This window comes from Anguilla rostrata, chromosome 4, assembly GCF_018555375.3.
Source record: "Anguilla rostrata isolate EN2019 chromosome 4, ASM1855537v3, whole genome shotgun sequence".
Taxonomy (NCBI): Eukaryota; Metazoa; Chordata; class Actinopteri; order Anguilliformes; family Anguillidae; genus Anguilla; species Anguilla rostrata.
This window is the reverse complement of record NC_057936.1, coordinates 17,456,300-17,484,167: the sequence shown is the minus strand read 5'-3', so window position 1 is coordinate 17,484,167 and position 27,868 is coordinate 17,456,300. Positions and strand designations below refer to the sequence as shown.

The following is a 27,868-nucleotide window of genomic DNA, read 5'->3' as shown; positions in this document are numbered from 1 at the left end:
AGGAGGATGTGGGCACCAGAACTATGGCTTCATTAGCTTAGGTAATAGTATGTTTTGGTAAATTAATAACTTTTTCTTGTATGAAAACAGCCACAATTTATTTTTAAATGTCTGCTTACCTCATAGTAGTTCCAAGAATTCAACATAGCTCACTTCAAGTACTCACTTTTACAAATTCCTCTTTCTTTCTGTAGAAGAAAAACATCCAAGTATGGGTTCATACAAGTTCACTTGTATGCTTTACAAACCCAAAGGATTTTTTCCTTAGAAATCTCCAAGAAATGATCAAACAAAACTTCAAATAAAGATACTTAATTGAAGCGTATCAATTTTTTATTTCAAGAGAATACTGTTGTTTCGAATGCTTTATAACATTGTTTTATATATTAAGGTGGAAGATACATTGGTAAATAATTCCTCCGATCAAATACAACATGGAACAGTCACATCTCTTTAATGTCACAGATCTCCACTTACAGTCATGTTTCCAGCCTGTCCAGAATTTTTATACATGGATCTGTGTATACGCTGGGATACCAGCTGGTTTATGAATGGATGTGCCACACATGTTGTACAACAGAAGACAGTTTTTCTATGTAATGCACTATATAGTTGCTACATTAATTGTCCATGTACACTGCAATTGTGCATACGTCATTCCCACAAATCATGTCCAGCATCAACAAGCACAAAATGTCAAAGTGGTGTCACTGTACAGCAGTTACACACTTTTAGGGGTGTATGGGTCTTAGTAGTTGGCATTTACACAGCTATGGCTTCTGGGAAACATGAATGTTGGAATGTTGCAAATTACAGGGTACACATACGCTTATGCTTGTTTTGCAGCCTGCACTTGGCAAGGTGCACCAACACTTATTTACAGTGATATACTGCCATCTGATGGTGAAGTAGTACATTTAAAAGTGCAAAGTGTAATGTAGGTGGGTAAACTAGGTATAGTATGGTACAGTAATGAATGCGTAATGAGTGGAAACCAAATATCAAGCTATGATACATTTTTTATAGGTGCAAAATTATGAACCAAAATTCAGTTAAGCTATTTAATGTACACATATTAAGGATATAAACAGAATATATATATATATATATATATATATATATATATATATATATATATATATATATAATGCAATACTTACCAAAAAAAAGGCAATACTTCACAAACTGTTATTCAGAACCTCAGATAACATAGATCTAGTCTTGTCGAGTCACCCAACAGCCAATACGCCCTGTACTCTAATTCTTGGATCAAGGGTGGTATGCCTAAATTTGATGATTAATTTATATGGTTCTTTTCTACAATGTGAGTGTTCTCTCTTTAATAGCATTAGGTATAAAATGTTCATATTGTCTTCCACAAATAATTTAACACTTGATTTTGAAATCTGCTTGTTCAAAAAGGGGGACTGGGGACCACATGGTCACCTACCATAGGCGTTACCGATCATGAAGGCTATGTGGGACACTTGTTTTCTTTGAAGTCGTAATAAACCTAGTGCGAGAGCAAAACTGAAGCACCTAGGCATACAGTACCGCAGTATTCTAGTGAATCTGCGGACACCAATGAAAGGATATCTCGTCAGTCCAGGAATGACGAAAGTGCTTCCCCGAATATTAAACGTGAATTTACTCTATTTCCGGGGATTTCATCATTCACTCTGCTTCTTTTCTGCCGGCGTTTTCAGTCCATGCTTTTCAGAGCAGTCGTACCCGCCCTGGTGAGGTCCAGCATAGGCATCGCTGCCCTATTTCTGCCTCGGGTTCCAGTTAAATCGGACCCGCTCCATCATACACTGAGAGGCAGGGTATTTTCTCTGTCGGCCTGTTTGAGTAAGAAGAACAAGAAAAGTCTTTGGCTTCAGCTCTCAGATTCAGAAGGACAAATTATGGATGGAAATATTGAAGAGATTCTAGCCCCATTGAGGCTTGCAGTCAAAGAACAGGTAGGCTGAACTGAAGTCCATTTGCATTTGGTATTAAACAGTTATCTTTATATTATTACCCGCTAGCTAATTCGTTAGCTGATTATATTTCCCTGCTAACTTGCTGTCAAGCGAATGCGGTACAGTAACGTTAGGCTCCACGTTGCGTTATCATTCAAGGTTAGCGGACTCTGTCTATTTGTAGGATTGATATGTTTCAAATGTAGACTTATTATGGCTAACCATAGCCGTTTTGAAAAATTGATAGCCAGCTTGTTAAGCGTTGGTGGTTTGTGCAGCACTGATTGCAAGCTAGCGAACGTTAGCAAGCTAGCTGATAAAGAGTACCTAACGTTTAATTAATTTCTGCATTCGAAACCATCTGGTAATTAGCAGGCTTGGTAGTCCATTCTACATGGACGTTCATCAGTCAGTTCGAGTGTTAGATTGATATCTTCATACTACCTAGCTGACTATTCATCTAACGTGGTTGGCCTTAACCTACAGTCAAGCTAATGTGTCATGTTCGCACGCAGTGCAGATGTTTTTCTCTTCTGGCCATGCCACGTTTCGTCTGATCACATTGTAACATTACGTACTAGCCAAGTATCATAGCTAGGGAGCAAGCTTCCTGCATTGTCAAAACGTGGAGAGGAGAAAAAAATAACTTGTTTAACTAACCAGCTAGTAACGTTATTTTTTCTGTTCGCTAGCTAGCGAATTATACACAGATTGGGCATATTTGACTAGCTACGTCTCTTAAATTGTGCCTAGCTAGCGTCGTAAATAATTCGTTAATGCATTAACTGTAGCTAGCATCAGGATTTGACACCATCTTAAATGATGTTGCTGACTTGGCTTATCTGATTGGAATGTTTCACTAAAGTGTTTTACTGCAGGAATGTTACTGGGAAAATAAAATATAGCTATATTGTGGAAGGACCACAGCTAGTTAGCACAAAATGAAAAGAGACTTTATAATATCTTTATGATCTGTCGTGGATCACCTTGGTTGGTTAACTAGTTGCATAACTCCACTAGTAAGGTTATCTGTAGTGTTATCTGTGTAGCTGCATGCATTTGCACCACAACGTATTTGCTGAGCAAGTCCAGTATCTAACCAACCTCAATGCTGTATGGGGCTTGTACCTATAACCTTCTGGTTGCAAGTTCATTTGACTATGATACTATAACAAATTGAACATATATTGAACATACGCAGTCAAAACAGTGTACACTGTTGTTAGTTTTATGCTGTGTTTTAACTTACCTTATAACTTCCTGGTAAATTGTGTATTGATTTGATTGCTGGAGGTTTTTGGCAGTTATATAGGAAGCACCTGACAGTCAGTCTGTATAAAAAGGAGGAGCACATACACCTCACAATTATAATTTAGAAGCCAGTCCTTAAAGGGAATGGGACACGGGTGACGGAGCCCCTTCCCTGTTCCTCTCTCTGCAGGGGGAATTGGTGCGCAAACTGAAAGAGGAGAAGGCCCCTGATGTGGATGTTACCAAAGCTGTGGCTGAGCTGAAGGCCCGGAAGCGAACACTAGAGGCAAAGGTGAGGTCTTCCGAACGTAAGCAGTCTGTTATCTGCCAAGGTTTTGCAAAGCTTTCAGTTAATGATAACTTGGCTGATGTTTGATGATTTGTTTAAACAGATCTGTATGTGCTATAAAGTTGCAGTAAAGTTCAGTTATTAGGCTACATGTCATTTTTTTTTATCAGACATTATATTTATGCTTCGTTCCCTCCAAAAGTTAAGGGTCTATGGTGGCATGCCCTGTGGTTCCTGGAACCTGCTATTCCATGCAGTTCTCCAGGTTTTGGATAGGGCGTATATTAATTCTGTGATTTTTGCGTAGAGCCTCTTAGCTTTATATGTCAGTCTCTATAGCCCGGTCACAGAAACATTTCCTGCATACATTTTCTTATGAAGTTGAGTCAAGTTTCTTGTCCACTGTGCTGTGTTTTAACCTTTTCAATAATACTTGATCATCTTTCTCAGTAAAAAATGCTTGATGATGTTGACCTCATTGTTCTGGGCAGTCAAATAATGGCAAAATTGTAATTGTAAAGTTATTTACAGCTTCCAAACACGTACTCAGGTAGACTTGATTGGTTTCTGGAATTTAGATGAACTCACAGGTAAATTGCAAACTTTGTGCTGGTGTTATTTAATATCCAGTCCTCTCTTCCCATACACTCTGCAGGAGTTGGCCCTGCAGCCCAAGGATGATATCATTGATAGAACCAAGATGGAGGACACTCTTAAAAGGAGATTCTTTTATGATCAAGCATTCTCCATCTATGGGGGTAAGAACACTGATTTACCGTGAGACTAGAAACTATGGAAGGGTTATGAGACATAAATAATGGTGTTTTGTAGACATGGTTTGGCCTTTAGATTTAGGAAATTCACCATATTTGACATAAGAATTCATAGGAATCTGTTTGATGCACAGGTGTTTAATTATTATGCTTAGTGAACAGTCTAGAATAGAACCAGAGAACAGGACAGTGGTGCTGCATCTGCCTCTTTTGCGCTGCTAATTGCACTTTTGTCAGGTGTGAGCGGGCTGTATGACTTTGGTCCCGTCGGGTGTGCTCTGAAGAACAACATTCTCCAAGCATGGAGGCAGCACTTCATTCAAGAGGAGCAGATCCTGGAGATAGACTGCACTATGCTGACCCCGGAGCCCGTTCTCAAGTAGGTGACACAAACCCTGTGTGTATGAGACACCTTTATACTCTGTTGATCCAGGGATGGACAATTTGAGGTCTCAAAGGCCTTTTTAAAGCGCCAAAAGCTTTTCCAAGGCATCGTTAATCTCTAGTTCAGCTGACTGGTTAAATCTTACATTACTGCTGTTGTAGGACTTCAGCTGTAGCTTACTGAGAAGGTGTAACATGTCTTTTACTAGCTGATTTTCTGTTCAGAGTTATGTTCTAATCAGCTGTCTTGGGTAATTCCTCCCTAATACTGGTACTGGAGTTTTGGTAAATCTCCAGTTCTGACATCACACCGTTAAACTTACATACCTGTGATTGATGTGCTGATAGTGATTCAGATAGTGGTCATGTAGTATGTGTCGTGATGTTGCCTGGTGGTTCCTGGAGACGGCTGGACTGTGCTGATCTGTGGGTTTTGATAGACAGGCAGACATTAACTCTGTGATTTTATGCATGGAGACTGTATTCCTATGCAGGCTCCATAGCCCGGTTGCAGAAACAATTCAAACATTAGTACTGTATCATATTACATGAGTACCTCCTCTCCCTTAAGTTATCATTTAAGTATTCTAGCATGTTTTTGCTCATATTGAAGCCATTCACTTTGGAACATATTCAGAATGTGCGAGAGTATTCAGGCTATTTCTTTAAAATTTTCTTTTAAAAAAGTCTTTTTTTTAGCCTTTCTGCGAGAAAATGAAACTCAGGTTAAGTGTCTGGTTGGACGCATGAAGGCTTTATAAACTAAGCATTTTAAGCAAGTGTGTGTGTTTGCAGGACATCAGGACACGTGGATAAGTTTGCAGACTACATGGTGAAGGATGTCAAGAATGGAGAGTGTTTCCGTGCCGACCACCTCCTGAAAGGTACTGAGAGACGCATGCAGTTTCGCTCATCGCAGTTTCTTTGTTTTCCCTGTTTTAGGATCACATTAATTGCAGTGATTTGGTTGAAGAGATTGCTGATACTACTGTAAACTGTTCCCGGTCAAAGAATAGATTGCGCGTACAGTGAACCCCTCTGTCTCTTAGACCTGGCCAAAACCTGAGTATCAGTATTTTGGCCTCAGGGGAAGGGAAGTGCCTGGCTCTGTAGAAATCACAGAGCTTTCCGAGGGATGCTGCCCCAGCATTGTCCTCTGCCTGCAGTTTGAACAGCTGCTGGCTTAATGCTTAAAGTGTCTGCCCAGTCACCGGAAAGTTCAGTGCTTGACTGAGTCATAACTGAAGACAAAATGGTACCCTTGCCCTCTTTGCTTGGCTGGTAGTGTTGTGCTGGCCTTCAGTTTAAGTCATTTCATACCACAGAGAAGAGAGAAAGTTGAAATTCAGTGAGATGTATTTACACAAGATGGCCCAGGTTTATTTCAAAATGGTAGTTGACTTTTTTTTTTGTCTAAATATTATTTCAACTTTGACTGAGGCTAAGGGGCTAACTGAATAGCTGAGATTTTTGTTTATGTGGCCTCTGATTGCATCGTAATATTTCTCTTAATATTCTATGGTCATGTTAAAGTGACAACTTCCTGATGAACAGGTCTGTGAGTGTGTTGTTTTTTTAAACCCTGTTTTAAATGTCTCCATTTTCTCAGCTCATCTCCAGAAATTGATGTCTGACAAGAAGTGTGCTGCAGAAAAGAAGGCCGAGATGGAAGATGTCGTCACTCAGGTCTGCCCTTGATTGTGGAGCTCGAAGCGAAATCTCACTACTCATAATCTCTAAAATCATAATCTCTCCTTTTACACATTATGTCCATTCTATTTTGATTGCAGAAAGGCAATATGTATGCGTAAATCCAATGAGTATGTTAGCTGTTAGACTGGTGACAGAGGAAACATTTTGATTTGTATTATTCAGTAATTTTTTTAATATAATCACATAGTTTTTCATTTGTTCCTGCTCAGTTTTTTTGATGCAGTCTTTCTTTTGTAAACCGTGGTTTCTGTTTTCACTGTTGATAAAATGGTAGGTGGTTAAAAAATAATGTAAGGTGCTTTTTCAACATTATTTAGAATTATTTATCTTGCTTTATACTTGTCTTCTGGAGAAATTATGATCCAGGTAAAACTAACATGTAGGTATATGAGCATTGGCAGCCATGTTAAATCTGGTTTTAAATGTCTGTAGTCCAGAACTGCAATGCTTGCTTAATGCTTTTTTCAGATGGACAACTTCACCCAGCAGGAGTTGGCGGACCTCTTTGATAAATACAACGTTAAGTCTCCAACCACAGGGAATGACCTGAGCCCACCCATCTCCTTCAATCTGATGTTCCAGACCTCCATTGGACCCGGGGGCAACATGCCCGGGTAAGGGGGGCGGGGGGGGGATTCTTCTGTAATGGCTATTTTATCTCTGCTTTAACTCTGTCTGAAAACACAAATGGGAGTGTATGGACAAGTAATAGCAGTCTGAGAAAAAATATCTTATAGCCACAAGCTAACCTCAGTTTAAATATCAGCACCACATTAAACTGAATTTGTATGTAATTCATAAGCTGAATTTGTATGTTGTGTGTAAACACAAGGTTCAGTTTTCATTCACCATATTGCCTGCACATTTATCCTGTTAAACTGAATCCATACACTGTGTGTGCAGGTATCTGCGGCCGGAGACCGCTCAGGGAATCTTCCTCAACTTCAAGCGCCTGCTGGAGTTCAACCAGGGAAAGCTGCCCTTTGCCGCGGCCCAGATCGGGAACTCCTTCAGGAATGAGATCTCACCCCGCTCTGGCCTCATTCGGGTCAGGTGAGCCGCGGTCCAACCAGTGGAAGAGAGCAGTGTCATAGGCCTGGAGAAAGGGCTCACCTCTACTTGGCTGTTGTGGGAAGGTTTTAGGATGATTTACTTGACACACATTTGAATGGGTTACAGTGCAGTACATACACTATCCTGCAGGGTCTGTGCTTTAAAGACTAATTGCACTGTTTCAGCCTGGCTCTGCCTATTACACAGTTTTGAAAAATGCATCCTGGGGTGAGTGGAGTAGGTGTGTCTCTCATTTGCATAAAGTATTCTGTATGCAAATGAATTTGTACAGCAGAGCTGCACCAGGCTGATGAAACTGTAGATCACATCTGAATCAATATTCAGCAGTTAGTTGGCCTATTTCTCACTTCAGATGTTTTCAGAAACATAGTTTAGTGGATTGTTTAGGTGGAATATGAGGGTTTAAAAAACTTTGGGCCGAAACCAATCTAGCCAATCAGGTGCCGCAATGTTCCATTGTATTAAAATTTAAACAGACAGATTTGTGGGCGTTAGAAATTTTCCCACTCGATGCCTTGATTGACATCTGTATGACGTGATACCACGATTAGGGTGTGGCCAGAGTGGAATGCAGAAAACATTTTTCAAATGTTAGAGGGCAGCACAAAGACTTTTTTTTACCAGTTTTTTCTGATAAAATGATATTAATTCAGAAATGTTGAAATAACGGTCATGGATTATATTATGAAGTAAGCAAGCAAACACGTTCGCAGCTAAAAAAAAAAAACTTTAAAAAAGAAATGTGATCCAGGGTGTAATAATGTACAGTTTCTTGCTGTAGTTCGCTTATAGTAATAGCTGTACAAATCATCGTTTGTGTAAAACTGGATCAACTTGGCAGCAGTAACTAAGGGGTAGGGAGGAGCAGGGTTATCACTGTGCAAGCAAATACCAACTGGAAAAGTAAATGTATGATGCCGTTCTAAGCCGTCCTGACCTTGTCCTCCAAACAGAGAGTTTACCATGGCAGAAATAGAGCACTTTGTAGACCCCAACGAAAAGGTCCACCCAAAGTTCCAGAATGTTGCTGACTTGGAGATCCTGTTGTACTCCTCCAAAGCACAGACCAGTGGCCAGTCAGCCAAAGTAATGAAGCTGGGCGAGGCAGTAGGCCAGGTAAGATCAGCTGGTGGGGGGAGGTGGGGGGATTTGGTGGAGAAGTCCATGTTTGTGGTGAGCACCTAATGAATTGCTCAAGGCTAAATTTAAAACTGGTTATTTACTCATTTTCTTTCTGTTGTTTCCACTTGTAAGTATGTCTGCATTTAGGAAATTTAGGAGTTTCAGCACTGACTTCAGTGATTTGTATATGGCTCTGTTCCCAGTGTCGGATCTAAGATTGCATTCATGTTGGTTTACAGGGGGTGATCAATAACTCTGTCCTGGGCTACTTCATCGGGAGGATCTACCTGTACCTGACCAAGGTGGGCGTGGCCCCAGACAAGCTGCGCTTCCGTCAGCACATGGATAACGAGATGGCCCACTATGCCTGCGACTGCTGGGACGCCGAGACCAAAACCTCCTACGTAGGTCCACCTCCATTTCCCTGTGGGGAGCCTGGCCACAATGGTCCAGTCCCCCTTGGAGAGCTGGTGTCGAATGGTCGAGTAAACTCCTACAATATGGCTGAGTGCGCTTTGCTCCTTTCCCCGACAGGGCTGGATCGAGATCGTTGGGTGCGCAGACCGCTCGTGCTATGACCTGCTGTGTCACGCCCGGGCCACCAAAGTCCCCCTGGTGGCTGAGAAGCCCCTAAAGGAACCCATATCCCTTTTAAATCAGAGCTGCACAGAACAATTGTAGGCACTGAAGATGCATAAATTATCTCTAGCATTACGACCCTCTGTCGTAGCGCCATTTTCCAGTCGGTTATGTCTCTAGCCTGCTGTTTCCATGGTGTCTGTGGCGAGCTTTTGTTACCACAGGTGCGCCCTCTTCTCGTCACTGCCCTTAACCGCAGCACACAAAACCGTGAATGTTGTCCAGTTCGAGCCAAACAAGGGAGCAATCGGCAAGGCCTACAAGAAAGACGCCAAGCTGGCGATGGAGTACTTGGCCGTCTGTGATGGGTGCTACATAACGGAGCAGGAGAAACTTCTCAGCGAAAATGGGTTCGTTCTGAAACCTGTGTGCATTATGCAGTCATAATAGTCTTCACATTCATGCTTCTGTGGGCTATTTAGAGTGATGACAGCCACGTATTTAGTGAAGCACACTTTGTACTTGTCATCCGCCACAGTGAGTTCACCATTGAGACAGAAGGGAAGACTTTCAAGCTAACCAAGGACATGGTCAGCGTGAAGAGGTTCCAGAAGACTCTCCATGGTAAGTGAGCACTTGACCAAGAAATGGACACCTGTGGTTGTAATTCACAATGGTAGTCATGCAGGAAGAAAATACTACCTGAGAATGAACCAGTCTTCTGGTTTTTTTCACTTGTGATGTGGACCACCTACTTGTACAGTTGGTTGCCAGTTGTACACTGTGAATATAGTAAATCAATAATTCATTATTACTAACTACAATAATATTGTGAATATGAAGCATTTCAGTTTTCTTGATTAATGTACTTCTCCAGAGCAGCTGCCAGTGCTGCATTATTAACATTATACATAACTAAGAGTCTTTTGTCCCAGAAATGTAATGTGCTAAAATTTTCAGTAAAACTATGACAGCAAAAGTAAACTAAACCGCAGAACATGGCTGTCGTAGACCATCAAAATAAGGCAATCCTGAGCAGTGAAGTGCTGGGGAAAGAAGTGCTATTAATAGAAGTGCATAATGATTATATTCTTTTTGCTGTTGTCCTGTTGAGTGGATTCCTATGTTAATTTTTTACCATTTTCCACAGTTGAAGAAATTGTTCCCAACGTAATCGAGCCATCCTTCGGCATCGGGCGAATCATGTACTCCATCTTCGAACACACATTCCAAGTCAGAGAGGGTGATGAACAAAGAACGGTAAAGCCTACTCTGAAGTTGACACTAAGTGTTGCTTTTAAAAAAATCGTCAAAAAAAAATGGGAACTGTGTAGTCTATTAGTGTCTCTGGAGTCGCAAGGGCGTTGCACTAACTTTGTCATCAGCTGTTTGTGGTAGGGATTATGACAGGACTGATGCATGCATTTTTCTGTTCGGATTAGTCTGTGTGTTTCCAGAACACAGGGCATCTGAGGTGTTCCCTGCCCCAGGTTTAACCAGGTGTTTCTCCTCTCCAGTTTTTCAGCTTTCCAGCCACTGTAGCTCCCTACAAATGCTCCGTCCTCCCTCTGAGCCAAAATCAGGAATTCATGCCTTTTGTCAAAGAGCTTTGTGAGTACCTGTTGCATTGTCTTGTGGAACGTAGCTAGAGATACAAGTTCACAGTTGTTATGTACGTGTTGTTTGGTGCTGTTGTGCCATTACACTGTGAACACCTTTTCCTTAAAATTATCAGTTCTTTATTTCACATGTACCTGAAACTTTTTTTTATTAAGTCTTACTTAATTTCTTATTATTACCTTGGAGATTAGTGAGGGGAATTTCAGTCCTTGTAATACATTTTATTTGCAGTGTGCTAAGTTTCTAAACAGAAGGATATGGTATTTTTGTTCCCCCAGACATGGCTTCAAGTTAAGTTGTATTTAATTATTCATCTGTATGCTTACCGAAAGAATGGGAAATGTAAAAGCCTATCTCAGGGGTACAATCCCAGCATTTGGGATTCAAACCTACAATGGTCTGACTGTGATTTCAACCTCTTATTCACCAGTGAATTTAGTGATGAATAAATCTCAAGGAATAATGAGATTTAAGAAATCTGTTTAAAAAAATAAATAAAAAAATAAAAAAACTATTAGTGTTGTCTCTCCAAGTGTAGTTGGTTACACTTCTTTGATCATGGAATTTTTGAGGGGTCGTTAACAGCTGGTATATTTTTGGAGGTCCAGATAAAAGAGAATTTTTCAATTCCTTGTTTATGTTTAATACCCCTTAGAGTTAAAAAAAAAAAAAAATTTTTGTTACAAATTGCAATTACTATTTTTTCAAAAGCCAGTTGACTTAATTGTGTGGAGAAGTCCCTGAAGAAACCATTCACGCTTTTATTGTGTTATTTTCTGTAAAACGATGTAAAACTTTGTTTGAACTGTTGCACATTCCCCCTTCTTTTTGTAGCCGAAGCTATGACCAAAAACGGCGTCTCCCACAAGGTGGACGACTCCTCGGGGTCCATCGGGAGGCGCTACGCCAGGACGGACGAGATCGGCGTGGCTTTCGGCATCACCATCGACTTCGACACGGTGAACAAGAACCCCCACACCGCCACCCTGAGGGACCGCGACTCCATGCGCCAGATCAGGGCTGAGGTAAGACAGGGAGGGCCCAGCAGATGACACGGAAAGCCTTCAGGTGTTGAGTTCGTAGGCCTGAGGAAAGCCACCATGTTTCCTGTGTCTTTGAAGACACAGCATTCTAGTGCAACACAAAAATGAAAACAAATCTACACAACAGGCAGAGATCGTAAGCATGTGTCATAAACAGACGCAGCACAGCAGTGCATGCAGTAGGACTGAGTTCCAATTCGATAGCAAAGCCATTGTGTGCTTTTTTGAAAAGCAGTGAGGGCATTTTTTAACTGGTGTTTGTGTCGCCGCTGAAGGTTTCAGAGTTGCCGGGGATCGTCCGCGACCTGGCGAACGGCATCACCACATGGGCCGAGGTGGAGAGCAAGTATCCCATCTTTGAGGGACAGGAGACGGGAAAAAAGGAAGTAATAGAGGAATAAACCACAATTGCACCAGCTGGCCACTCTCATTGGAGGAAATGGACATTTGTACTTAATGTCAATCGGGGCACTTGTTATCCCAGCTGTAATGTGCAAAGCTGTCTGTTCACCAGTAGAGGTCCTCATTTTTCGCAATGCAGCCACCACTTTGGGGGACAAAAAAATCATTATGTAATTATGATGCTTTAAGTCGAATAATGGTCTATTTTGCATATTCCTGCCCATAAATGTTAACTTTTAAATTCAGTTTCAGTTCAAATCCACGTGACTAAAAAAAAAAAAAAAGGAATGGAGGAAATGGAGAAGGACTTTCTGTGACTGGCCTTTTTCTTTGAGAGCTGTTCTTGTACGGTTTATACAGTTTATGCCTGAAAGGATGAGGGGTGGGGCTTTGTCTTTATACGACCTGCTTAAATCATGGACTTTCTTTTCAGTTTCAAGGTTTGTCTCACAGAGAAGACATGTCTTCTTTCACCGCTCTGAAACTGGGGAAACGAAATGAAAAGCAACTTGGTTCAATAAACCCAAATATCTGTAGAACCCGGCAGTTGTATTCCATTTTTTATACTGTATTTGTGTACACAATGCCAATATAGGTGCTTTCCTTCCAAAGGTACGTTTAACTGTTGCGTCATGATGGAGGATGGAAAGGGAAAAGGTCCAGTTGTTTCTGGGTGTTCAGCCTTCTTCAAACTGTCAGCTATCACTCTTAGTTTTGTAAATTTGCTTAGCAAAAAAATTAAATGAGTACATTTGCATGCATGCAGTAATCCCTTATAATGCTCCTAATCCTATATAATAGTTATAATCATGTTCAGAAGAAGCGGTTTATATATACCGTGAAATACAATGGATGTTGACATTCCTGTAGACTTGGTATTCACACACAGTATCCCAAATAAACCTTGAGGACATTTATGAAATTTCTGCCAGCTCAGTTGTTTGGAAGAGATGCTTACTTTACATTGTGTTGTGTTCTTTTTATAACTGGGTTTTTAAAATTAGGACCCAGGATTTATATTTCTATGTAGGGCATACATTTTGAGCAAGGCATTTATATGGCTCAATATTCCATTTAATAGAGAAATATCTAATGTCTTATACCAGTACTCACAACAAGGTTAATTGCATATTTAGGATTTTGTTAATAGAGTAAGCAAGATTTACATCATTTGTTATTTTTCAGAACACTTAACTATTCATGTTAAGATTGAGTGTTAGTGTCTGTGTAAATTTACTTAATGATACATAAATGGAAATGTCTGGTCAATAATGCAATGGTTAACAGCTGATCCCTTGGCATGTAAGTACACCCTGATATCTCCATGCACTTACCACATTCTATCCGTAGCAAATAGTATGTCCCATACCTGATGATAAAAGGGAGATCAAACGTGTGAGTTTGCATTTTACTTTAGGGCTCCTTGTTCATGTATTTAAACAAGGGTCAGGTCAGGTCACATCAGTCTGTTGGAAGATTACATTTATTTAGCAGATGCTTTTATCCAAAGCGACGTACAAAAGTGCATATCATGGTCATTGGACAACTACAAAACACAGGTTCCATAAGGTACAAAGATAAACCATAATCTCCAGCATGCTGAATCCTGACATCACAAAGACAGGATTACGAACACTAAGTTTTTGTGTATGTATATATAAAATCTCAGGCACTCCATTCTGGTGATTGTATATACATAGGCCCATGTGTTTCCACCAATGTTATTTAAGAAATAATTCAAATTTTAAAAAGCAGAAGTATTTATAAATGATTGCAATTAAAATATTTATGAATGCACAGTTGGGATTGAAATGTATGGCCACACGAGGGCACTGTTTCGAACTCACCCACCTTCTAAACCACCCAACGGAACAAAAAATGGTGAACATTTTTTGTTGCACATTTTAATGTTGACAGATAATTTGTGATGCAGCTGTTTAACTTTGCCAAGACAAACCTGAAAAACGTGAAGAGAAAATGGCACTTGTAAGTTCGTAAGTTCTTCATCAACAGTATTAGTCTGTGCAAAATAAATGTGAAAGCATAGTTTAGAGATCAGAAATGTTTAGTTAAGTCCTCAATACTTACCATATTAAAAGAACTTATACTTAAGACCAAATATGGACCATTATCTGTGGTATTTGTCAGCCTAGTGGAGCATAAATAGACCGCCAATATACCAATATCTTAGTGCCCTTGCTAAGGATAAGGGAACAAGATAAAGAGTTACTATAAAAACTTAAAGCAGGTCAGGACCTATTCAGAGTATGCAGTCTCCCCTGCTTCTACTTCATGTGTTTTATTTCAAATCTATTTTCTCCGTTCAAACCTCAGGATAAGAAAGAATCAGAATCGGTACAGCGTACTGAGCAGTAAGTAATCACACATTTCTGAATGAATATACTTAGATACACAGGCTTGAATAATAACTATTATGCATCATTGTTTTGCCATTCCTTCAATGGACGAATGTCATCAAAATGACATATGTAAATAATGCACTGGGAAAAAGAAGGAAGAAACGGATCCTATTCAGACCAGTCAAGCTATACAGGAGCCTTAATAACCTGAAGGCAATAAGTTGAGGTACTGGAGCTTGGGTTTGTACCCTATCACAGATGCATGTTGTTGGTGAGGAGTTGGGTTAATACAATAAATTATGTAAATTCAAGGTACAGGTACACACATATGATTTGAGCACACTGGTTTGAAATATTTATAATAATTGATTATATGAATGAAAAATTGAAGATTCATTATTTCTAAATAAATATTCATAGCCATCCAAAAAGTAGGGCTTCTGTTAAACTTTTTTGGGGGAAAATCCTCCTACCAACACTAATATCTTCCCAAACTACGTGTTCATCCCTTTCACTTTGAGGTCATCTTCAAATGATTGCCAGTTACTGTATGCAGCATGTTACAGGCAATGATCTGTACACATTTATAGAAACTAACAGCAGAAAGAGTGGTGACATGATAATTTTTGTTAAATAGGTTTTTTTCTCCCTTTTATTTTTAATACAGGCTGCTCCGTCGCTTCTTTAAGCGACATCATTGGAGCTGTTTCTAAAAGAGCAGCAGGCCCTTTAATGAGTCACTTGATCACATTGATCTGCCAGTCTGCACCACAAAGCTTTTTAAAAATAGTTTTTTCATGATTTTATTAATGTACTGTTGTTTTTGTTGTTTTTCAGCTCCAACCACACAGAGCCTAAGTGTAGCATATGTGAGCGGGCACTTTGTATATGCTGATACAGAAATTAATGAAACACTTTAAGTTGCAAGAAAATTATCATGCAATGCTCGTGACCAACTGTGTATGTTAGATAAGGATTTGGCCTCAGACTAAAATTACTCCCAGTTTAGTCTCCTATGTGAATGAAAATTTGCTGAGAGAGTGCTTCAGCATCATATGGTTTTATTACTGTGTTTATAGGGAATGTATGTGCATAAAATGGTCATTCTTCAAATGGTTCAACAATCACGTAAAAAGCCACAGGACATACACTAATTTCCATAATGATTGAACACAATTCAGCTTCTCAATAAAACCAGCTTCCTCAGTTGGCAAACTTTAACATGATACAATGTATGTTTGAACATTTCTTACCAAGTATCACACTTCAGCAAAGGAATCAGAATGCCCTTTTTATCTATGGTGTCGCTTGCAGCTGTCACAGTGAAAGTATCTGTTAAGAAGTAAGCCAATCAAATCCTTCAAGTGAACTACACCAAACAATGCAGATCCTATAACCTCCAATGGTCTTTCTCAAAAGTCTCTGCACTCAGCAAATTCCCTGTCAAAGTTTCTGTCAATCTAGAGGTTTCCCTGTTGCTGAGAACAGACTTAACATTACATTCTGTTGTGCCTTCATAAGAATAAAACTCTGTATGTATCACAGTAGGCTTTTCATGTACACATTACATTCCACAGAAAAATATTGTAATAGTTGAAATCCCTTGAAACATTAAAATTCTTAAGTCACTTACTATATGTAAAGTATTGTATGTGTAGTGTAGTGCGCTGTAGCCGTTGAAGTGATTTGATCAGAGACAACAAATTCTCACAGTGTTCTAGAAGACAAATGCCAATAGCAAGATTACGAATATATTTGTGATTTTTGCTGTTTGGTAAAAAAAGAATGAATGCAAAGCTGTTTGTTAAAAATCACATGACATCCTAATCCAGCATAATAAATGTATTGTTAATTCATAAAATGTTATGTTGCCATCAGTATTTAACAGCACTGCAGAACGAATAACACCCCAGCAGTGCAATTGTGCCATAAATGCCACTGCTTCACAGTCGTGTTAGGAACTATGTACTTACTGTGCACGGTTTTTGTTTTTGCTATCTTTTGACAGACAGGCTGAGAACCAACCCCGTCGTCCATGTCAAATAATATAAATATATTCGGCTGCCACAACAGCTTCACTGTTACGAACATCCGTAACGGTGACCGGTGGGGTCCAGCGCGTAGTCTAACTCATCAGCACTCCAGCAACAGGGGACAGGCATATTACTCAGTTGTTACTTATTTATTGTATTATTTTATTTTTTATTACTATACCTTCTTTCATTTTCATTTTAAAAGTAGGAGGACTGAAAGTTCAACCTCCACGCCTGTCCTCAGACTTAGCTTACTGCTGCTTTACTGAATTCAAGGTCAGTAACTAAAAAGTTCCAATGCCTATTTACAGTAAATTAATAGGCTAAAGTATAACTTGTAGCGCGAGCACAGCAGAAACAGTGTGTGTGTGTGCCTGTACGTGTGTGTGTGTGTGTGTGTGTGTGTGTGTGTGTGTGTGAGTGTGTGTGTGTAATAATGTAACACTATTTCCATAACAATGCTTATTGTACAACCATCAACGGAAAGTGCAGGAAGAAGACTTGGTTCGCAAAATGGCTAATGAGCTGCTTAACATATGCAAGCCCGCTGGTCATTGCAGCTTTAAATAAACAGCTGCCAGTCTCCATTGTGTTTTTTAAATAAATAAATAAAACTGTTGGTAATCTTTACTACTGTGAAGAAAAAAACTGATGTGTCCAAGAGTGTAGTCGCGCAACAGGTGGCGGCTACGCTGAACAACTGGGAACTTTAAAATAGGATTCCGATATGGTGCAGATGATTCAGTCAGAGACCTGTTTGAGAGAATATCCATTCTATTGACCTTTCTTTACCCGGCGATCAGTGTTCAAATGTTCTTGATACTTTTCTGGTCTGAAAATGAGCTGGCATTGAAATGATTTTAAATGCACTACAGTTAGCCTACTTTTATTAGGCTATCTGATCAATATATTTTGCTGAAAATTGCCTACAGAAGAAATTTACGAATATGTAAGGAGGGATGACACACTTTGTGTGAGCATGTGTTTCCAGAAGTAACTCAGAGTGGCATTCAGTTCATTATTATACAAGATGCATCACTGATGATACAACATGCAATATAGACAGGCATGAGCAAGCTAGTGTACATGGACAAACTGGAATATCACTAGTACAGTATGAACTCCCTGTAGGAAATTCAATCAAATCTTTCTTACAAATTGCAAATGTGAGTTAAAAGGTAAACCATGGTCTGCTTTTACAGTTTTTTTTCAGTACTTCACGCAGTACAGGTCAGTATTTTATCACACTGTCACAGAGGTTGTCACAGCAAGCATGGGAAGTCGTATAAAGCTGACCTCATTCACTGCTGATTGAAGTGCAACACTAGTAGCACAACCTATTATTTATTGCTGAATGTTATTTGGTTTTTAATGGTTTTAGCTTGCACTATAGAGACAATGCTGTTGTCATTCACTAAATTATAAGGGAGCAAAGCATACAGAAAAAAAGTAATGGTGAAAAAAATCAAAATAAAGTTCTTAATTTCTTGATATTATGTATTTATCTAACAAAATGATTGTGTTTTCAATGCTAGAGTTTGGTGTAATGTAGTGTCTTGATTTCCTAAGTGGTCATCTTGTGCACCTCACTCTTCAGGTACCTCCTGTGCCACTCTTTGCTTGTGGGCCACAATGGGAGTCAAAGCTGCCCTTCCCAAATATGAGCTATACATCTACATGGCTGTTTTGTACATGGCTATGATCTGGGCTGGTAGCTGGGTGCTTGAAGTCTCCAGTGGTGAGTACAAATTAAGCATTGTGTTTATAATGATGGCTGACTTGGTGAACCAGTTTTTAAAAACATGTTTCGGCCTGCATGTACAACTCAACAGAATTGTATAGTTTCTGAAAGACTTCCGGTCTTGAATAAAAAAAAGCTATCACTGCAGGCCTGAAGGACTTGAGTCCACTTCCTGTGGATCTGCATTTTTTAACATTGTAGTTTTTGATCCAAAATCCAGTTTTAATGTTTTAATAACTTAAGGTTTCAGTAAATTGTTTCAGAACCTTCTCATTACAAAGACAATATGAAAATGTGTATAATCCTCTGCACAATGTGTGTCGAGATGAATTTCTTCTGTCAAAAAAAAATTGATGCGTGTTTGCTTAGAGAATAATGGCTCCCTGGGAAATGATAGCAGCGCAGAAGGTTAATTCCTCTTTCTGTCAAAATAAGTTAAGTCTTCGTGCTAAGTCAGTTACTATTGAATAATCAATTTTACAACACTCATAATCATGAAGTACTTCAATTATGGCATCAAGGCAAATTGCTGGTTAACAGAAGCAATCATTTGGGATCTCTGTGGACTCTGGAATGAGTTGTGACATAATTATGTCCACTTGACCCTCTTCAACCAAAATTCATTCCCCTGGTACAGCATGAGTAACCTTTACCTGTACGAATGCTACACCTAGAACAGGATGTACACATAATGTGCTGAACAGAAGTGGGTTGCAAAAGGAAATGACATTTTAAACTGACAACTAATTTTACAATTCAACAGGAAAAACTTTTAACTTCTACACCGTAAAATGTCCAGCATCAATTCAACTGCAACAGTGTTAATTCAACTCTTGTCAGATAACATTTGGTCCTACATTCCAGGGTGGGATCAAATGTTCTCTGTTAAGAGTTGAATTAACATTGGACATTTTACCGTGTAGTCTTCTGTGGGAAACTCACATAAAATGTGACAGTAGCAAAATTCATCATGACATCATACATGTGACATCATGAATGTTATATTTATTAAAACTTACAATTGCCGTCTTTTTCAGTCTTGCCCTGTGGGTGGAAATAGACATAACACACTGCAGTGTACTACTCAGCAGCTGTTTTAAACCATTGTGTTAGCCTGTCCCAGAGTACTTAACATTGTGCAGGGAAAAGGGCAGGAGGGCATTGGCTGTGAGGCTTGGAGATGAGATGCCTGCAGACATGTGAAGCATGCAATGGATATCAGGTTTCTGTATTAATAAACCTGGGGAGGGGTGAGGGGGATAGAAACACATATTGTATGCCTGTGATCAGGGTGTCATCCATAATAAAAGCAACTGATCTACAATAGTTTCAAGGGCAGTCAGTGCTGATCCCTGGGGAGGATTTTGTTTGGATGTGCTAAACATTAATAAATCATCTTTTTCACACTTTGTTTTACTATATGAAGGACGCTAGTTGCTCCAATATCATGAGCTCTCTTCTTTATCATATGGCTTTGCTGAACTGTCTGCTGTTCCTTAGATGTGTTGTAATGAATAAATACTTAATCCTGCTGTTATTTTAGCATAAAAAAAGCAGGTCATAACTTTCCAAGCTAATGAGAAAGAGTTTTTGAAATGACATTTTTTTCATGACAACATCTCTCTTGTACTTGACTTTTCACCCAAATTTGGTGTTTAAAATCTACATGGTGTTTTCTGCAGCATCCCTTTCCTCTTGGTGAGAGTGCAGGAAAATTACATCCAAATTGTTGGCTTTATATATTGCCTAAGATAACAGTCACGCTGCTCAAATTAACATATGGTGATGGATTTCTTTTACATAACTCTTGGGTTCTGAAGTTTTGAATTGTCCAATTTTTGAATTTCTAAGCTTCAGTTGTGTTAAAGTAATTGTGGAGAAACACTGACAGCAATATAATGGGGAGATTTGGTTGTGCTGTTTAAATGATACCCTCTTCTCTTTTTAGTGAATGTGAACAGGAAGGCTTTCAAGGCCACTGTGAAGTCAGGATGGCACTACTTCGGGAGGAAGATGGTGAGTAGGAAATTGACCAACATTGAACAGGGGACATAATTGTGCCATGTATATTTCATAATGTCTTTGCGGAATTACAATATAAATGTGAAAAGGAGCTGTGACCATTAATATTCTTGTACCTTGAGGTCTAATACCCTCAGATTCAGGTTGGCAACTAGGAAATCAGGGTTTCTGATTGGTTATAACAAGTTCATTTATATTCCTTATATCGAATCACTGATGTTTTTTTTTCATAAGTATGTTTTATGTGTGAGTCTACAGAATTCCAGTTGTAGTGAAACCCCTCAGAAATGATTAATCCTTGGTGACCTCATTTTAACCTCATTTGCTGCTGTTTTGTGTTTTTGCTTGTTTGCAGGACATTGCTGATTTTGAATGGGTCATGTGGTTCAGCACGTTCCGCAACCATATATTGTTCGCCCTGTCGGGTCATGTGATCTTCGCTAAGATCTGCTCCATGTTGGCTCCTCAGGTGCGCTTAGTGCTCCTCCAGTGTGAGGGGTTATTATTATTCATCAGAATATCTGGGCTAATGTGTCTCCACCGTGGACTGTGAGGGTACATAGTTTCAGTTAACAGATTCACATTCTGCCACAGCTATAAATAATGCTGTAGAATAAGTTTGCACTGAGTCTGGTCTGGTGTACACGGCAAAAGCATTTGAATGATCTGTTTCTACGTAACTAATATAAATAGCTGCCATATTTGACCTGCCAAATTACTGACTGAATACACCTTAACTGGTATCATATTCAGTATTGGCTTTGATTGAATTTCAGGTGGCAAAGATAACAATCATTGGAAACCATTTTGTATATTTCTTTTCAAGTGTCAACCTTGGGTTTCAATGATATTTAAAGACAAGACTCCACTGATGTCTCAACACTGTACAATACAATCGCTCATCACTGGGTCAGGATTCCATTCTTCAGTGCTGAATATGAAGTGCTATCTTCTTGTTTTTGTGTAGTTACTTGCCTTACTTTCCTTTTATTCACTGTTCCCACTCACCCCAACTGAAACAACCTGTTTTATAATTAAATTTCATCCATACTTTTCTGTCAACAGCATGACCACTTATCCTCATTGGCCATGATTCTGAATGAAGTCCAATGTTGTTATTTTATAGCAATGTCCAACTCTACTTAGGAAATCAGACTAGATTGAAATCAGGTCATTTACATAAGCAATATAATCAATTCTTTAGAGCACCACAGTCAGACCAAGTATCATTCAGCTGTGCTCCACAAATGAATGACACTTATGCAGAATAACACACAAAATATGAAAGAAGCCGTTAGAATCATAGAATGTGTGAATATAGAAATAAATGAGTGATGAAAGAGTTACATGCATTAATAAATAGCAGAATTTGATTTAATTATAGCGGTGCACAGCATTCTCAGATAATTAGCATCACGGTGAACTGGCTTTATGAATGAAGGCTACAGTAAAGGCCTATCTAAATTACTGGTGTGTGGTATCCTCTTGGCACATTTGTAGTAGTAATAATCTGGCTCTTTTCCCACAGCACAGGTCCATAATGTACATGGCATATGGGATGATGGCCATCTTCAGTAGCATGGGCTGGACCTATGTGGCCCTCATCCTGTCCCACTGCATCCTGCTCTACAGCATCTCATTGGTCAAGCTCAGGTGGCTCTGCTTTGTAGCCGGCTTTACCAGCCTGGCCACCATTAAGGTGGAGCCCTTTATCTCTTGGCAGGTGAGCATTGGAGCAGATATGGCCGGTGATATGTTCAGTCTGAACTGATGGTGTGGTCATTCCTTTCCAACAGCAATGTAAAGTTTTACATATTCGACCATGAATAAACATCTGTATGCTTCATCGGTTGATAGAGCAATATGTTTCAAGTTAAGCGCTGCAGCTCATTTGATGGTGTATTTATATTTTTTCTAGGGTGGTTTCATGAAAGGAACCTTTGAGCTGCAGCAGGTGCTGTTTTACGGAGGCTGTGGATTCTCCATCATGCGCTGCATGAGCTTTGCTCTGGAGAACTGTGAAAAGAAGGAGAGCAATTATAGCTTTCTGGAGCTCCTTAAGTATAACTTCTATCTCCCCTTCTTCTACTTTGGACCTGTCATGACTTTTGATAAATTTCACACTCAGGTGAATCATTCAAGCTATGTCATAGTAACACCATGACTAATTATTTTTTTTAAAACCTATATCACATTGTTTGAGCATTATTTTATTCCATGGTCCATATGTATTTTTATATGTACACAGTACCTTACAACCTTACACTGTACTGCTGGCCCCCTTGCAGGTCAACAGTCCTGATTTGACTCGTAAGGAGAGGGAGATGTGGAACATCACCACCCAAGCCGTGTTGCACCTTGTGGCCATTATCATAGTGGACATCCTTTTCCACTTCCTGTACATCCTCACCATACCCAATGACATCAAGCTGTTGAAGCACCTCTCAGATTGGGCACTTGGTCAGTGAATGATCTCTCAGTCAAATTTGAAGTGCATTAAACCAGTGCATCAAGTGCATTAATCATAACTATTATGTTATTGTAACTATGTTACATCAGAATGATCCGTTTTCAGTTTCACTTTTTAGTTGTAATGCACCTTTAAATTTAGTTAAAGTCCATCTAGCAAGTTGAAGTTGTAGTATCTAAATTATTTCACTGTCTTTTTTATTTCATAGCTGGTTTGGCCTACTCCAATTTGGTGTATGACTGGATCAAAGCAGCTGTAATGTTTGGGGTCATAAATACAGTGTCCAGACTGGATCACCTTGATCCCCCTAAGCCTCCGAAATGCATCACCTTGCTGTATGTTTTTGCTGAAACGTGAGTATGCAAACATCTTTTCGTGTTCAGCATAGTAACATTCGTTTTCATTTTATAAAGAATAAAGGGCAACACAGTCATTGTAAAGTATTTGGATTTCCATATTCATTGTGTTATTTGTATATGATCTCTGTCTTATCAGTTATCTCAGATTGCATCTCTTCATGCAAAACATTTTCTTACAATGCATATCCAAAGTCATGTTCACTCAATACTGAGTCTGTGTGAAATGCATGCATATGATATTTTACTTTTTTTTTTTAATTATAATGTAACGCTTTTCCACTTTTTCTCCCCAATTTGGATAGACAAATTATATTTATCAGTGCTCAATGCCACAACCTTCACAAACAATTCAGAAAAGCGCTGACAAGCATGTACTCCCCTTGGAAGCATGTGATGTCAGCAACCGCATCTTATCACTCCGGAGTTTGCACATCGGGCTTCAGGAGGGCACTTTGGGCCTAAATTACCATGACCTTTAGCCCGTGCAAAACCTTTTACCATGGGCAGAACTGATAACACAACCAATGATTTTGTGCAAAACAAATACCATGACCAATCATTCGGCATGTTATTGATTTTGCTTGGCTAAACGGTCTTAGTAAATCAGGCACTTTATGTACAGTACAGCTTTACAGTCAGGCTTGTGGGTGTCTGATCGACCAGCAGAGGTCGTTGGTGCATGATCATCCAGGCCGACTGAAACCCTGGACTATGCTAATGTTGCGTAGAATACAGGGCTTCAGCCATGGTCGACACTGACACGGTCTGAAGATGTATCGCATTTCAAAATAATTTCTGCTTTGAAATATTTATTTTAGAGTGTATGATGGTGCTTATTTGTCTCACCAACACAGCCATTAGACCAGCCGTTGGGTGTAATAAAAGATGTTTGCCGACACAAAAATCCTGGGTGTCTAATATTGTCTCTTTTTATTGCTGCAGACATTTTGATAGAGGAATAAATGACTGGCTCTGCAAGTGAGTAATTTGAAACACGTTTTTATAACATAGTATTTCAACATCCTGAAAATAAATGCGAGTGTTGACTGTACTTTCACCATAATGAATTTTAAGCAGTTTCTGTACTGATTTTTCTGTATATGCTGAGAAGAGCTAAACATAGCATTTGATGTATCAGCATCAACATTTACAGCACACTTCTTATTTACAATTGATACAAAGGAGGTATCTCAAAATGTGTATGCAGGTACGTTTATGACTATCTGGGTGGAAACCATGACAACATCTGGAATGAGCTTTTGGCAACCGTCAGCACATTTGGAATCACCGCTTTGTGGTTGGGACCGCGTGAGGTGGTGTTCATCTGGTCTTTCTTCAATTGCTTTGGCTTGAACTTTGAGCTGTGGCTGGCCAAGTTTTTTTCGCTGGAGCCATTTGCATCCATGGAGGTGAGGCTGTGTAAGACATCCACAAGTGTTGCCAAAGTACATGAATTTATTGTGTGGTTGCCTTAGACATAAGCCATCTAAAGTATTTTAACTACATCATAAGGAAATCATTTGTTCCATGGACTACTTATATCATGGTGTTTGGGGATCAATTCCAATTCCAGAAATTCAGGCAATTTAAGAAATGAACTGAAATTCACAAATTGAAAAATACCCATGTTCATTGAGGACATTCCAATTTATTAATACAAGTTCAATTTATTTTCTGAATTGACTCAGTTGAAAATTTATTGACTCCATGTCTGCCAACAAAACATTGATGCCGATATAGGTACATAGAAGCAATGCAGTATAAGTAAATATTACAAATGTGAATACTGACTAACTTTTCTAAGTTACTCTGGATACAAGCACCTCCTATGTGATTGTGAGGTATTGTAATGGATATCAAAGTTTTATTGCAATTCTGGCCTCCTGCCCACAGATGGTGATGTCTGAAGCCATGTCTCGGAGGATTAGGGCAATCTTCAATGCTGCTAACTTCTGGACGATTGTCCTGTACAATATCCTGGCACTCAACAGCTTTGATTTTGCCAAGCTAGTTGCCAGGAGACTACTCATCAAAGGTAAGATGATCTATGACCTTCCACAGATATTGACTACTGTTCACATGAAATGATACAGTATTGTACTCATAGCTCATGTATTAATTCGCCTGAATCATTGATCACACACTTCATCTGAGAGTAATTAATTCCCTTCAAATATTAATATATGCCAAATCTAGTGTGGCTTCATTAACATCCATGTGAAACAAGCGGAAATATAATTCAAGTCACATACAAACACATTACGTTTTATGTCAACTATATTCTATAAACAGTGGTGAAAGCAATCTATAGTTTTGAGTTCTTTCATTAGCTGAAAATCAGCTGTGATAAATTTTGTATTTTCATTTTAAACTAGTTTTCATTTAAATGTTTTATATCACCATTTATGTATCATACATGGAGCATATTTTAAATGGTGTATCAATGCCTGAGTTTCATGGCTTTTTTGTCTCCATCCCTGTAGAATGCATCACTTCTTCTTGGTCAAATGGCAGAAAGTAATATGTCATTTCATTTATAGAAATGGAAACAATTTGTTGTTTTCTTTTTCTGGATTTGTAATTAGAGTCAGTAATTCAACAATTATGCAGTAGTCATACGAAATAGAGTTAATTTCTTGCTCGGTTTTTGATGTCTTATTGCTAGTTTTTGATTTTTCAAAAAATTATTTCAGGTCCTTTTTGAACCATAGGGCATTGTGAAACTCATAGGTCACACATTGTGTAATGTGAACATATGACTTTGTCGCCACCTACAGGCTTCCCTGTTTCCACACTATCTGTGCTGTTTGTCACATACTGTGGCGTGCAGCTGATCAAGGAACGTGAGAGGAGGCTGGCCTTGCTGGCTGATCCTGACCCCATCCCAGCCCCTGCCCCTGCCCCTCCTCCCACAGCAGTCTCTGCCCCTGTCACTCATACTGGCCCCACCCTGAAAGAGCCTGTGGCAATGGAGGAGCCAGGGAAGGAGAAAGCAGAGTAACAAGTTCCACAGAACTCCTCATAGAAGGAGTCACAGAACTCCTTATAGTTCTCAGTGCCATCACTACTTGAGTGACAATGAGCAGGAGCGGAATTAGCGGGGGTGACATGGGTGTGTCACACCCATATGAACAGCCATGGGGGGGTCCCCTGAGAACCCAAAAATATACTCTAACTTAGGTCTAATTTATGAAAAACTTTGTTCAATGAATGTCAACAAGTAACATTGTGTATCATTTGCATTAAAATCAAATAATATATACTTTTTAATCAGAATTTATGTTGAAATGTATCATATTTTTAAAGTAGACTTTCTCTCATTGTGCCTTGCATCCATATGTCCTGTATAACAGGCTATCTCCACCCCAGACTATGAGCCACTTAGACACTTCCATCACCACAGCTTTTAGTTCATATTTTTAAGTTCCAGATCACAGCTAGTGTCATCAGTCTGAGAATGAGTGCTTTAGTTGGACACCCTCCACCTCTAGCAGCCCTCAATACATTTCTTAAAGAATGCATTCAGACCATGTCAGGAAAGTACACTTCATATCATTATGGGAACACTAGAACCATTCCCTATTGTAATGTTTTTTTAAATTCATTACCTGTACGTACATGTTCATAAATGGTCAGACAGTAGTCTTGGCTTCTGATGATTAATCTTAGGAGTGAAGCAAAAGGTAGAAACAGTCACTGCTTGGCTCAGGCATAACTGTTCTTGGTGGAGAGATTGACTGATCTATTGTAATGCCTCTCTCAGTCAGAGGGGAAAGGGCATGGAGTGCTGCCTCTCTGACAAGGTGGCTTAGATTAGCTTCTTAAAGGTCATAGGATCATGAATATGATTAAACCAACTTTTAGATTCTGCTCATCTTCATAAACAGCGGTACTTCATATTCAGCTAGATGGCTGACGTGACATTACTCAGCTCCACTTTTAGAGTATTCTGTTCTACTGGAAAAGCTTTACTCTGGAATGGGGAACAGCTGATGAATGTTTTTCCATGCGCAATGCTAGTAAGAGCTATATCTGTATGATTTACTATACAAAACTGCATCCAAATAATGTTACAGCATAGGGGTTTTTTTTCCATATAAATATTAGAAAATATAAACTACCATTATTTAATATGTTTAACATTTCTGGACAGAACTGTTACAAAGGTAAATTAATCTTGGTGTGGAAAGATGAAAGAAACATTATGTATAAATAATGTGCAGAGCAAGAAGTCATTTATAATTTTCATTCTGCCCAGTCAGACAGTGCCATTCTTTAGTTTAAATGCAATTTCATACATTGTTTCTACAGACAGATTTTATTGGCTACAGTAGCAAAGTACTTCTAGTTTTTAAAGATTTTTATAAGATACAGTAAATAAATATGGGATACTTCATTTTATAACCAAAACCATTTCCATCCAGTTGATTAAAGCATGAACTCAACATTTGTATCCTCTCATCTTTCAAAAATTAAGCCAAATTACAGACAAACACTTGAAATGAATTTTAGGGAAAAAGGAGTCTTTGCTAATTGAGGGACATTTCTGAAATTACAATTCACACCCAACCATGTTTTCCAAACTGATTATTTCCACTCACAATTTTATGATGACGTGATGGCTCAACATGTCCTGATACACTTGGCTATGTACATTGATTTATACACA

General features: G+C 39.1%; 2 protein-coding genes and 2 non-coding genes across 5 annotated transcripts; all 4 read left to right on the top strand.

The window, feature by feature from the left end:
• Positions 1 to 1,656: 1,656 nt before the first annotated feature.
• gars1 (glycyl-tRNA synthetase 1) lies at positions 1,657 to 12,753 on the top strand. The gene is made up of 17 exons (XM_064331033.1): positions 1,657 to 1,964; positions 3,406 to 3,507; positions 4,160 to 4,262; positions 4,515 to 4,656; positions 5,457 to 5,545; positions 6,271 to 6,347; positions 6,843 to 6,988; positions 7,278 to 7,427; positions 8,402 to 8,564; positions 8,810 to 8,974; positions 9,105 to 9,213; positions 9,415 to 9,559; positions 9,688 to 9,773; positions 10,300 to 10,409; positions 10,667 to 10,760; positions 11,604 to 11,794; positions 12,088 to 12,753. Exons 1-17 carry the CDS (start codon positions 1,710 to 1,712, stop codon positions 12,211 to 12,213), a joined length of 2,253 nt encoding a protein of 750 aa, XP_064187103.1. The 5' UTR covers positions 1,657 to 1,709; the 3' UTR covers positions 12,214 to 12,753.
• Positions 3,727 to 3,862, top strand: LOC135254326 (small nucleolar RNA SNORA84). Its single transcript, XR_010329839.1, has one exon. It is a non-coding gene; the product is annotated as a small nucleolar RNA SNORA84 (small nucleolar RNA).
• LOC135254327 (small nucleolar RNA SNORA84) lies at positions 5,049 to 5,183 on the top strand. The gene has a single exon (XR_010329840.1). It is a non-coding gene; the product is annotated as a small nucleolar RNA SNORA84 (small nucleolar RNA).
• A 3,918-nt stretch (positions 12,754 to 16,671) lies between the features above and the next one.
• Positions 16,672 to 27,404, top strand: hhatlb (hedgehog acyltransferase like, b). 2 transcript variants are annotated; one of them, XM_064331030.1, is made up of 12 exons: positions 16,672 to 16,883; positions 18,205 to 18,345; positions 20,297 to 20,364; positions 20,726 to 20,839; positions 21,899 to 22,093; positions 22,289 to 22,498; positions 22,659 to 22,830; positions 23,049 to 23,193; positions 24,142 to 24,177; positions 24,407 to 24,608; positions 25,093 to 25,234; positions 25,977 to 27,404. In XM_064331030.1, the coding sequence occupies exons 2-12, from the start codon at positions 18,240 to 18,242 to the stop codon at positions 26,198 to 26,200; spliced, it is 1,614 nt and encodes a 537-aa protein (XP_064187100.1). In that variant the 5' UTR covers positions 16,672 to 16,883; positions 18,205 to 18,239; the 3' UTR covers positions 26,201 to 27,404. The 2 variants fall into 2 exon arrangements, with proteins under 2 accessions (XP_064187100.1, XP_064187102.1); XM_064331032.1 differs by lacking the exons at positions 16,672 to 16,883; positions 18,205 to 18,345; positions 20,297 to 20,364 and having other exon boundaries at positions 20,741 to 20,839; positions 21,904 to 22,093.
• Positions 27,405 to 27,868: the final 464 nt, after the last annotated feature.